Source organism: Sarcophilus harrisii, chromosome 3, assembly GCF_902635505.1.
Source record: "Sarcophilus harrisii chromosome 3, mSarHar1.11, whole genome shotgun sequence".
NCBI lineage: Eukaryota > Metazoa > Chordata > Mammalia > Dasyuromorphia > Dasyuridae > Sarcophilus > Sarcophilus harrisii.
Window position 1 is genome coordinate 115262610 of NC_045428.1, and position 13208 is coordinate 115275817.

At 36.5% G+C, this 13208-nt stretch overlaps 1 protein-coding gene across 6 annotated transcripts in view; it reads right to left on the bottom strand.

Moving 5' to 3' along the window:
• Positions 1-258: 258 nt before the first annotated feature.
• The window catches only part of KLF12 (Kruppel like factor 12), a 539816-nt gene continuing 526866 nt past the window's right edge, over positions 259-13208 (bottom strand). For 4 of the 6 annotated variants that reach the window (XM_031958477.1, XM_031958480.1, XM_031958479.1 and 1 more), the window contains one exon: positions 259-9820. In XM_031958477.1, coding sequence (XP_031814337.1) covers positions 9639-9820 — 182 coding nt within the window. In that variant the 3' untranslated portion in view covers positions 259-9638. The remainder of the gene's footprint in view (positions 9821-13208) is intronic. The other 2 variants (XM_031958475.1, XM_031958478.1) reach the window with 1 other exon arrangement.

Below are 13208 nucleotides of genomic sequence, written 5' to 3' on the forward strand. Positions count from 1 at the left end.
ACAGCATTTCTAGTCTAATTTTTTTTTAGTTCCAATCATCACAGAAAATATACAAAGACATTGGGATCCTTTGTGCATTTTTCATTCTGAAATAAAAGAGCAGTTCATTTTCTGGGGCAAATCCTGCTTTGTTTTGTTTTGTTTTTTCAATTACTATATACACAAATGGTCAAGGGTTTCATAACAAAGGTTTAATTAGAATAGTTAATAACTATGCTTTCCAGAGTGTCTGAGTCATCGACAGTAATAATTAGGGAGTTTTGTTCCATACAAAATGCTTTATTTAACCTTCATGCCTTCATTCAGATAATTATACAAATGCATACATTTAAAGGGTTAAATTCTATTTCAGTTCACAGCTCAATTCATAGGAAAGTTGAATACAGAAAAGCAATGCACCAACAGAATATGTCTGAGACACCATTAAAAACGATAACACTTGTTCATTTAAATCTCTGAGAATAGACTGGAATAATCATCCTCTGACAGAATTTCATTAGGAGGGTCTCCCTTTACATTATCATAGGGCAAAATCACCATTTTACAGTAAAAGGAAAAAAAAGCTCTGAGTATATTTACAATACATACACTATACATAAATACAAGAACAACACTTACATAATATTAATAAACTTATAACAGGTGTTGTCTAAACACTACATAGTATATAAATGCAGAGGAAACTATTGGGAAATTAGATCTTTAGATGAGTTTTTAAGAAATAAATTTCTTTGCAATTAAAAACCCTCTGAACAGAAAACAAAAGAAGATTCGAAGAATTAATACATTTGCTTTCTAGTCTCACAGGGGAGTTTTATTCTTTGAAATATGGGGCCATCTTTTAATGGGCTTTGAGGAAAAGTCTTTCCCTACATCCCAGCAAAGTGAATCAGGTGCTGTGCATCTTTTCAATTCCTTGTTCAGAGGCTCCAATCCTAGAATGAAAATTTTCAAACTATGTTTTTTTTTTTTAGATTTTTTTATACAGAAAGCTCTTATGACCCAATTACCATATGCACTAAAGTAATGAGCTAAGTGTTAAGGGGTGGGTGGGGAGGGGGGAAATGCCTGCTTGATTTGGCCAATGATCATGTTTGTTTGTTTGATTTTTTTATTCTCTTGTTTCTTCAAATACAGCTGAGAGAATTGTTCAAAAGAATATGACTTCTGAATTGATCCCCTCCCCCCAACAAAGAGCAGTGTCTAGACTACTACTAATTATAACTAAGTTGTCTTTAAGTGGCAGGTGGGTATCGTAAAGGTGGTCTTGTCTGATCTCTTCACAACACAGTTTGGAGGAGGCTTTTGGCTATGGACAAACATGAATTTGCTGGTTTCTTTTTTTTTTTTTAAATCCCAAATGGACATGTTATAATACATATAATTACATATTATGATCCAATGTGATATAATAGATAACTAACATAATGTTTTTCAAGCTGGTTTTGTAAATGCTTCTGTCACTTCCTTCAGTGAGCTGCTTTCTGATGTGATTATAATATGTTCCACACAGATGTGGAAGAAAGAAATACAAAGGATTTTCTTCACAGTCACCTTCCCTTCGGATGGTGATTTTTTTTTCTTTAAGTTTTCAATGTGACAAACTGAACAAACATGTCATAGGAAAGAGCCTTGAATATAGGCAACAGTGCCCCAGTTCAACATTACCTATGCAATGCATTAAAGTTTAAGAAAGTTGTATGAACATCATTACAAACAGAAGAGTATATAAATTCTGCTACAGAAACCAAATAATTCAAGGTCAGGATGTAAAATTTTCCTTCATGTTTTAGGTTATCTCTTTTGGATCACGGAAGAAGAAGAAGAAGAAGAAGAAGAAGGAATTAAAGATTTTTGTATTCTCATAGCCATAAAATCCTTCTTCACAGATTACTGGATACTTCTTTTACCTTGATTTAAAATGTGCCTCTCCCCACAAACACAATTTTTGAAAAGTCTTAAACCGGTCATTGCTAACAGCAACTAATCAATTCACATAGGAAATCACTTGTTCTACATCCTCACACTTAGTGCAAAGTCTGTTGTTTCATGCACATTTTAAACACCTGGTGATGAAAACGAGAATGAGAAAGTCCTGATGTGATTCTTTCTACAACTCATTTTTCAGTTTATTTAGGTTTGTGGTTTTCATATTTAGAAAAATTATTGCTTGTGAAACCTAACTAATGGTGAACGATGACCACTTACAGTAGAGCCGATCTGCAGAATGTTGCCTTTCAACATAGAAGGGTGTTTGAGTTTGTTTATGCTGGTTTCTCAAAAATTCTCTCTCTCTCTCTCTCTCTCTCTCTCTCTCTCTCTCTCTCTTTCTCTCTCTCTCTCCACCTCTGCTTCTTTTTCTGTCCTCTTCCTCCTCACCCCACCCCAAGTGTCATAGGGAGAAAAATCATAATTTAGAAAACTCGATTACTAAAACAGAAAGAGAAATGACCGTTCTGAATGTTTTCAAAGTCTATGGATCAATGGATCAATACTGTCAGAATTTCATGTTATTTGATAGGGTGAAGAAAAATAGAATTTACCTTAATTCAAATGCATCGTGATTGTTAGCATAAGCAACAATTCATGTTCAAAACTATTTAACATCTTAAGTGACTCTGCTGTAAAATGGGAATGTTGAAAAAGAATGATCACTTTCGAATCCATGTTCATTATACAAGCATTCTCCTTCTCCATTCACCAATGGACAAATAATTCTTGGGAGTATCTACTAACTACAATGAGGTGAACATTTAGAAGAATAAACTCCATCTGAAAAAAAGACTGATCTGAATTGATATAAAAACTATTTGGAAAAAAAATGTGAAGAGATTCAAGCAACTTATTAGATTGTGCAGGATCAAATGCCAACAAAGTCAAGTAAATATCTTATTTTGGCCTGAATGATTGAACTCATGTCATTGATTTTGTGCCTGTGGAGACACAAGCTTGTCAGAACAATACCAAATATTCTGGTAAAAGAAGTAAACCTTTAGTGAGATGCCTGGATTTTAGGGTAGATGCCACATATTGAGAGATAAATGCATGATCAGTATGACTTTTCTGCATCCAGAACATTTTTATTTAAAGAGATTAAGAATTTTGTGAAGGAAATACAAGATCCTTTCCTCATCAGGACTTTCTTCTGGTGTCCACTGCTCTTGTTCTATACCTCCTAAGATTCTGGAAAGAGCTTAATACATGATCTGGGTTGACTTAAAACTTGATTTACAGAAAGTAAATGGAAGAGAGCTTAACCCCTCTTCACACTTCATCAAGGCTCAAAGCTTCTTCAGCTCTGAAGAACATAATTTTAACTAACAAGAACAATGTTTTGCCAGCATTTACAATGTAGAACAGAGGTGCCAACAGGGCTTACATTGTCCAAATCACATCATTCTCTAATTCCCACCATGATTCCACGGTTTCGCAGTGAAATATCTGGGAATGGGGAAATGGGGGAAATGATGCAAGTAAATATGGTAATTTTCAGACTGCTCTGCAAACCTTGGTTGAGGGATAGGATGACATCCTTAAATATTCTAAGTACTCCACTACTTTTCCTATAGGAATGATAATAGATTTTGTTCACTGGAAGATACTACTGAAATGGGAAAACAACAAGTGAAATTGGAAAAAAAAACACAACAAAATATTACATTTAATAATGTGTCTTACCAGCTGAAGTGTCTAGTAATGCTTATTTTTATTGACAATCATGGTTTTTCCTCTCAGAGAATACTGTGTACGATTCACTGGAAATCCTTTATGAGTTCAGAGTAAAAACAAAACAAAACAAAACACAACACAACACAACAAGCTGTGATTTGGAACCGCCATTGCATATTGTGGGCTTTCTTGATTAAATTTGCATTTTCCCTTTGTATGAATAATAGCATTTCACTTAAAGAAAATGACACATAAAAGTTGGGGTGCTAAGGATAAAATAAAGGTTTAAGGGGAATCAGAGAAATGAATAGATTTACTGAAATTTAGATTTTTCAATTATATTTGGGGGAATAAGTGCTAGTCTAATGAAGCAGCATTATTATTGCTGTGTGAAAAGCATAGAACATTCCATCAATTACAATGTATGTATGTATGTATGTGGACAGGCACTTTCAGGTTTTAATTCATTTCTGAAAACGGGTATTACTTTATCTCTGTCACCAGGAAATGGGGATTCTCGCTGCTACTCCCATCACATAGCTTCTGTTAACACGCAGCTATACCTAACAGAATAAAAACTCCCTTTGGAATTACCCAAGAGTGACCACCTGTTGGAACTGTAGAATCTTTTGTCCAAGGAACATTTTGGCAGAGGGAGTGAGATAACTGAGAAAATAAAACAATTGTCTGCTTCTCTCTTGAGCACATTTTAAACACTAGAATACTCCCAAGCAGCTGTTTTCTCCTATTCAGACAAAGGCATTTTGAGTTTGGAATCAGTTTCCAGGGACTTCAAATGACTTCATTGTATCTGAAGCTGTACTAGACAAACCAAAACAAGTGGCCACTCTCAGCTCTACACGCTCAACGTGTTCTGACAAAGTAGAACAATTGAGACTCTATAGTAATATGGCTAATTGTGTGGAAGATCTACAAGGCATATCTGAATAGTGTGTGTGTGTGCATGTGCGTGTGTGTTGTGTGTGCGATGAAAACTAGAAGCTTCCCCTCCAACATACTTCACACTAAACTATTTACAATCTGTGTAAAATTGTGAGTTTGAAAATACTTTTCCACTATCACATATATTACAGAATATTCAGACTGTTACAAGTACAGTAAAATACTTCATTCTATTTTTAAAAGATGCAGTATCCTTATATTTAATTTTCTTACTAAAAATTGAATTTCTATCGAAATTGTTCAATATTTAACATATTTAAAGTACCAATGGGCATGAGCTGCTAAACATACACATTATTCTATAATGAAACTGTGAAAATATAGCAGTTTTAATTTGTTATGTACATTTGTAAGCTATAAAATGTAGGCAAAGTCATATACAGCAATAGAAGCTGATTTCCTAGTAAGGTAAATAATTTTTTTTCCCCCCAGACAGCATGGAGTATTACAAAATCTTCCTTTAAAAATCTTTTTTTTTTTTTTCTTGGTTGGCTATCATGTAAGAATATGTATCCATGAATATATGGATATGCTGCTGGCTATATGTATAGAAAATTATATTCATGTGCATTTATTAGGGGTATTTATACAGAGAGGCAGGCATGGTGATACTGATAACAGAATGAGGAGATGGAGCTCATCGGCCTCTTCATACACAAAAATAAATAAATCATGTTGGAAAGGGATGTTATCATATTGTATGCGCTAATCCCCATGAAACCAAGGGAGATATTTTTTCTTCCCATAAAGATTTAATGAGAAAGTACACTTCACATGCTAAATTTACAAGAATTATTATGGGGCAAAATTCTGAGACTGGAACATGAGAAATGAACATCAGTCCATTGATGTCCAACGATATTCATAAATCACCTCATTTTTAGTCCCTTGCCATCAGAATGTAACCCACCCTACAATATGAATGCTGGTATTCTTAACACTGGTTAACTCTGCCACCCTCATACTTTAAATGGTAAGCTACCCTTAAACACCAGAATTGCAGCCACATTTTTAAGCAGCTGAAACCATGATTAATAGGAGCACACAATACAATCGAAGGCCTCTACTTACCAGATTTATTCAATTGCACCTTTGGTAAGCATAATAAAGAGTACTGCATCTTTATCCCTGTCGAAATTGTCATTGTAATGAGTTGATTTCAAAGTGCAGAATAGCTTTGATTTATCAAAGAAATGGTAATTTAAAGTTTTTTTTTTAATTATTCTATTCAAAAACAGAACACTAAGTTATTGTGTGAGTGTTTTTCTCCCCAAAAACTACTGACTCTTAGACTTTTTCAACCACGATAAATGATCTTTCTAATCATCTGGAAGCTGGCACTTGTAAACACTGTGGCATTTCATAAGTTCCTTTGCAGACAATCATCTTCCTATCTACCTCTTATTTAAACTTTAAAAGTGAATTTAAAAAGTGCCCTTGTTTTTAAAAAAAAAAAAAATGGTGTGGTTTACCTTATTGTTATTCAACTGCTTTTGAAAACAACTATTCTATAGTGTTTCCTAAAACTGATGCCAGACATGGCTGCCTAAGCTTTAGGGTGTACACCTTTTAAGATTTCCGTCTTAATAGTCTTCAGGGAACTTGTTGCAAGTTACAAGGAGGATCCAAGATTTATGTGCACCTGAAGGGGGATGAAAGCAAAACAGGACAAAAAAAAGCAAATCTTTTCTCAGTAAAGAACAGAAGATGAGAGGAGGGTCTAGTAAAATGTAAAAAATTGAACTCCTTCACCTTGACACTACTGTAATTCCCACTGAAGTTCTGGAGATCTAAAGGCTTGCAAAGGGGTGGAGGCTCAAATAATTAAAGAAAGAGTGGGGAAGGTCACCTCCATCTATGTGTGTATACATACTCCTAGCTTCCACACTTAAAAGTAAAACTTGCTTCAGTGAGGAAATCCATGAAGTTTCCTAGAGCTCCACCTTTTCTCTCTGTCATTCACTGTGTATTGTGCTAATAACAGAAGTAGGAAATGTGTGTAGAGAGAAAAGGGAGACCTTTCCATTCCTGTATTTTGAAGGAGGAGGAGAAATGTAGACAAATTCTTCCATTCAAAATCACTCTGCCTTTCATTTTTGTGGCAACAAAATACCCATAATGAATTCAGAAAGCTCACTAAGGTTAAATAAGTTGCTATGCACCTAGATTGCCCCAAATAAATTCTAGTTCCTAGGTTTTGTTCTAAACATTAGTAAAGTGACACATTTCTTCATTTGTGCTTGATTCCATTAAAAAAAATAAAACAAATTATTGGATGTAATGATATGTTAAAAAGGAGAAGGGTGAATAGTAACAGGCCTTATCTTTTAGCTTACTGTTCAGGTCTGGCTTTCACTTGCTGGGGGTGAAGAAACTGTCTCTTCTCGCTCCCCCTTTCTAATTTTATAAGAGAAGAAGACATTTAGATCTGGATTGAATCTAAATTTAGCTATATTTCAAGGGATTCCTAAATACTGGGCTTATTGCTTTTATGTATCTTAAACCCAAGACTACCTAATAGCCATTGAAGAATGTCACTTGGGGAAGATAAATAGATGGACCCTTCTGGGAAGAGCAGCCATCAATTGAAGTCAATTGACATTTTGGGAGGTGAGGATGTCAGACAGTGGCAGCAAGGGAGGTGTGAATGTATGTTTCCTTACCCTCTATTCTCTTGGTTAGTAGCTATTCATCCAAATTGCCAATTATTTCCCATTAAGAATAGACACAGACATGGAGAAGTTGGGGGGGAAGGTGATGTGGGGGTGGAGGTGTCGCACACAGTAATGGATAGAAAAACTTCCTAGGAGGTAACACCCACCACAAGGCTGCAACCCTAGTCTGAGGTGGTTTGGAATTGCTCAATTTTTCTACTGAAAAATTGGCAGACAATGTAGAGCATAGATTTATACTAAGCTTTTAACCTGAAAACTGTTACACTATTATTTGAATGTTATTTCAAATACTTTTAATACTATCAGAGACAAATCTCACTTGTTTCATTCAATGTCCCTAGTTCCTGCTTCAACAGTCACTTTTCAGAACAAGATTATAGAGATTTAAAGATAATCCCAAACAAGGCTACTTCAGTAACCAAAGTTATTTCAGACTGTTCAAACACTTTAAAAATGAGCTAGGAGCATTGTGAGGTTAATTTGTGCCTTTCCCGAATCCAAGTTTTCATAATTAAAATATATTGCAAAGGTCTTTCTGGAGACCCTTTATAGCTTAAGCTATAAAAAACTTGAACAAATAAAAATAACTCACCAAACTTCTTTTACCTTATTGAGATGGGGGAGGAAAACCCCCAGCTCTTAGTGAAAGAGAGGAAACTATTCTTTTTAAAAGGATGTTTGTTGGCAACATATTGCTTTATTTATCATAGACTTGATTCATTACAGATAAGTTCATACTTTTTTGGGGAGGGGAGGGAAAATGGAGGGAAAAGTAATAATTTTTTTTTTCTAATCCTTGATGCCGAAAGTCTGGATGGAGCATACCTGTAAAAGCCAGTGAGGCATTTAAACCAAATATAGTTTAAAAAACAAAAACCTGTAGAGAAGAGCTAACAGGCTCTTCTTCTGCTGCTTTCCAAGAGTAGAAACTAGCACCATTTCAGTTTTTCCTCTGGGAGCATCCTCTTTCCACTCATTTATTCCAAGGAGAGCTGACCTGGTAAAGTAGAGATTCCTTCCCCTCTGTACCTGCCTTGGCTTTCTAGACACCAAATAAATTCTAAAACATGAAAAGGAGCGCACAATCTTGAACTGAGTTACTCAACTGAGCAGGACAGCAAATGACACAAAGATTACCTCAACATTATAAAAGACATCGAAAAAGCTGTGTCTGTGTCTGTGTGCCAGTGTGTGTGTATTTTTAAACAATTCTTTTAGTAAGTATGAAAATTGGTAATGTGAGTCCTCAGTGGAGTTATTGTAGGAAAGTCCTTTTATTCATTATTGCTTTTCTCCTCAAGAGGCGCATTATTTTCTTGCCCGCTTTGTCTGATTTTTCATGTTCACTGACTTTGCTCGGACAGCCACACCTTTTACCTTGGTGCCAGTGTGTCTAAGAAAGTTTCTTTTCCTGATTCCTTGTAATAAAATACTAGGGGCTGGAAGAGATGATACCTGGGTGACGGAAAACTTCACTTTGAATCGGGGCAGTCATTTTTTTTTTTTTTTTTTTTTGTTTTTTTAAAGAAAGGCTCTTCCTATACAACCCCAAATCGTTTCTATACTGGTCCGTGTCAGAGCAGACACTTGGACTGGACCTCAAATGAAACACGGTTTGTCCCCTCTTTTTTGTTTTAGCAGATGGACAAAACAGAATCAAAATGAAACAAAGAATGAACAACAACGAACAAATGAGATTACGCGTCGTTTCCTTAAGGGCCTGGCATAAAGACAAGTTGTGTGTGATCTCTAAGCGCCACCATCACTACTGCAAAAGTCTGCTGGAGTGCCCCTTGATTCTCAGGTATGGAACCCCTCCAATAGATTCTTCTCATCTATTTTCATGCAGCTTGCCGGGAACATAAATTGGGCATGTTTTTCTACATTACTTAGATGGTGATCCAAAAAAAGGGGGTGGGGAGGATTGGGGATAATAATCCAAGTTAAAAAGGTCTTGCTCTTTGCCATCAATTTGCGGTAACTGATTTTTAAAATATCAATAAGAAAATGTCTGACAGCTGAGAAAATGTTTAAGCTACAAACATCTTTTAAACAGTAGAGGACACAGCATGGAAAAACAATGCCTGTCTCTTCACGCATCTGAGTCTCTCATCTCCTGGGCCAGCATGAGAACGCCGCTCGGGCAGCGGTGGTGGGGTTACCTTCAGAGAGAGGAGAAAAGTCCCATGGCGCTTTCCTGCTCGGGTTTCAGACATCGTGGGGCGGCGACGCCCTTTGGGGGTAACACTGTGACGGGGATTCAGCCCTGCTGAAGGGGATGTGGCTAAGAGAGCCAGCTCTTACGCTCGGCGCCGGGACAGGCCGCATGCCTCAAACCAGCATGTGCCGCCGACGGTGCAGCGCCAAGTGATCTGACCGCGAGAAGCTCCGATCACAGTCCGCGCACTTGAATGGCTTCACTCCCGTGTGTTTGCGGTAATGCCTCGTTAGTTCATCCGAGCGAGCGAACTTCCAGGTACAGCCTTCCCAGGTGCATTTGTAGGGTTTTTCTCCTGGGGAAAACAAAAACACACACAAAAAAGGCTTATCTTTGGTGCTCGAGGAAATAAATTCTACCGGCAACTCAAGAGGGGTCAACTCCTACCCAGATTGTGTTTCTCCCACCTCCCAGGATAGGCGCGATGTCCATATGGGCACCTGCGGCCCACGCCAGCACCCGTGGCCCACACTAGCGCCTGCGGCCCACACAGGCGCCAATGGCCCACACCGGCACCTGCGGCCCAAATGGGCACCAATGGCCCACACGGGCACCTGCAGCCCAAACGGGCACCCGCGGCCCACATCCATCCAGAAAACCAAGCATGCTACCTGGTTCATCATGTGATTTGCCCTGATCATTAGCATAGTTATATCCAAAATTAGCTAAAACTATTTGTACAGGAAGTAACCACATACACACAAATGCGTAGGAATGAATAAAAAAGACTAAAAAAAAAAAAAAAACTACCATCCTAAATTAACACATATAATAATAATTATTTAATAAAATAAATATAGTAAATAACATATTCATTAATTTCACATGAGACTTTACAATTCACAAAACACCTTGAACCTGGCAAAATGGATAGATCCTAACTTTTTTTGGATGATGAAACTATTTACACTAACAGTTTAAAAGATTTGCCTTTATAGATCCAAAAGTCTATAGATCTTTTTTTAACTTCTACTTCAAAGAGGTAGCCATGAATAGAACCATTGGGCTCTGATATGTATTTGCTATGTGATCCTGGGCAAGTCACTTAACTAAGATCTGTCTCAATTTCCTGTAAAATGAAGATAATAATAACACCTACCTCCAGGGTTGCTGTAAGGGGCAAATAGTGCCTGGCTAGACAAGTCACTTAACTAACCTCTGTCTCAATTTCCTCATCTATAAAATGGGCTATTCTCAGGGTTGCTATAAGGAGCAAATGAGGTAACATTTGCATGGTGCCTGGTATAAAATAAGTACTCTACACTTGCTAGCTATTGTTAGTATTATTATAATACCACACTGTTATTCAAAATAAAATCCTCTAATGAGGAATGTTGGAGGGCATGTGGGAAGACTGGGACACTGATGCATTGTTGGTGGAGTTGTGAATGGATCCAACCATTCTGGAGAGCAATCTGGAATTATGCCCAAAAAGTTATCAAACTGTGCATACCCTTTGACCCAGCAGTGCTACTACTGGGCTTATATCCCAGAGAGATACTAAAGAAGGGAAAGGGACCTATATGTGCCAAATGTTGTGGCAGCCCTGTTTTTAGTGGCTAGAAGCTGGAAAATGAATGGATGCCCATCAATTGGAGAATGGTTGGGTAAATTGTGGTAAATGAATGCTATGGAATATTATTATTCTGTAAGAAATGACCAGCAGGATGATTTCAGAGAGGCTTGGAGAGACTTACATGAACTGATGCTGAATGAAATGAGCATTATAGGAGATCGTTATACACTTCAACAACAATACAATATGAGGATCAATTCTGATGGGTGTGGATTTCTTCGACAAAGACAAGATCTAATTCAGTTCCAATTGATCAGTGATGAACAGAACCAGCTATACACAGAGAAAAAACACTGGGAAGTGAATGTAAACTGTTTGCATTTTTGTTTTTCTTCCCAGTTTATTTTTACCTTCTAAATCCAATTTTTCTTGTGCAACAAGAAAACTGTATAAATATGTACATACAATATATGTATTTAAGATATACTTTAATATGTTTAACATATATGATACTGCCTGCCATCTGGGGAGGGGGTGGAGGGAAGGAAGAGAAAGTTGTAACAGAAGTGATTGCAAGAGATAATGTTGAAAAATTACCTATGCATATGTTGTCAATAAAAAGCTAGAATAAAACATTTTTTAAAAAAAATCCTCTTTATTAATGTCACATCACTTTTTCCACAAAATTTCTGTGATACTCCCAAGTTAGTAATGCTTCCTCCCTTTCCCCAGTGTCTTTACACTTTGTTTTTTGCACCTATTTGATGCAAATCTGTAATCTTGCATTATTACAATTAATCTATTTTGAGGTTTATCTTCCAAATTAGACTGTAGGTTAAATGGGGTGGACATTTTGAAAGTTATGGGTATTTGATACATTTTCTAATTGAAATGTCCAAGTCATTATTGTTTTGTAAGAAACAACCAGCAGGATAATTTCAGAGAGGCCTGGAGAGACTTACATGAACTGATCCTAAGTTAAATGAGCAGAACCAGGAGATCATTATATGCAACAACAAGAAGGTTATATGATGAACAATTCTGATAAATATGGCTCTCTTCAACATTGAAATGATTCAAACCACTTCCAATTGTTCAGTGATGAAGGGAGTCATCTACATCCAGAGAGAGGTGAGGACTGAGTGTGGATCATAACATAGTATTTTTATTCTTTCTGTTGTTTGTTTACATTTTTGTTTTTCTCAGGTTTTTTTTCTTTCTAGTTCTGATTTTTTTGTGCAGCAAGATAACTGTATAAATATGTATACATATATTGGATTTAACATATAATTTAACATTTAACATGTATTGGGATACCTGCCATCTAGGAGAGGGATGGGAAGAAGCAAGGGAAAAGTTAGAACAGAAAGTTTTGCAAGGGTCATTGTTGAAAAAATTACCCATGCATATGTTTTGTAAATAAAAAGATATAATAATAATAAAACAATAAAAAATAAAATGAGAATTAAAAAAAAGAAATGTCCAAGTCTAATCTTCCAGTTTCTCCCAAATACTAGTACAGTGCTTTCAATAGAGCAGACGTTTAATAACTATTTACTGAATAGATTAATGAAAGAGGAATGGCAGCAGAGCTAGACATGATAAATGATTCTAAGCCACTGCTGCCTTTTAGCACAAACAGCAGGAAAGATGGCCCTCAGAGCTCCTAAAATGGACATCTGCCACCCACATTGGTCAGAGCTGATGCCCTGTTCCATTCAGTGGTTTCAAAAGCCAATTGGGCCAGGCCACATCTTTTCTCCCACTGGTGGGGAATAGGTGTTATGAATAGATAGTTGGCACCAAGAGTAATCTACATTTAGGAAATGAGAAGGCCATGTATAACAAGAAATTAAATTTAAGCAAGATTGCTGTCCATTTCTTTGCTCCTTATCCTGGTACAACTTCTTAAAAATAAAATCAGATATATTAACTCATTAAGGAGTTGTAGAGGTGCTTATCAATATTTTGAAAGTTATAGGTACATGAGACATTTTTAATCAAAATGTCTAAGCATATAGGATTATTGCCATTTACATTTATTATTTCTCATTGAAAAGTGGAAAGCAGAAGAAAATGAATTCTCTCTCTCTCTCTTTTTCTCACACACACACACCCCTAAACAGAAATGACCATAGAACCTGAATCATCCTGGGAATCCTCTGAG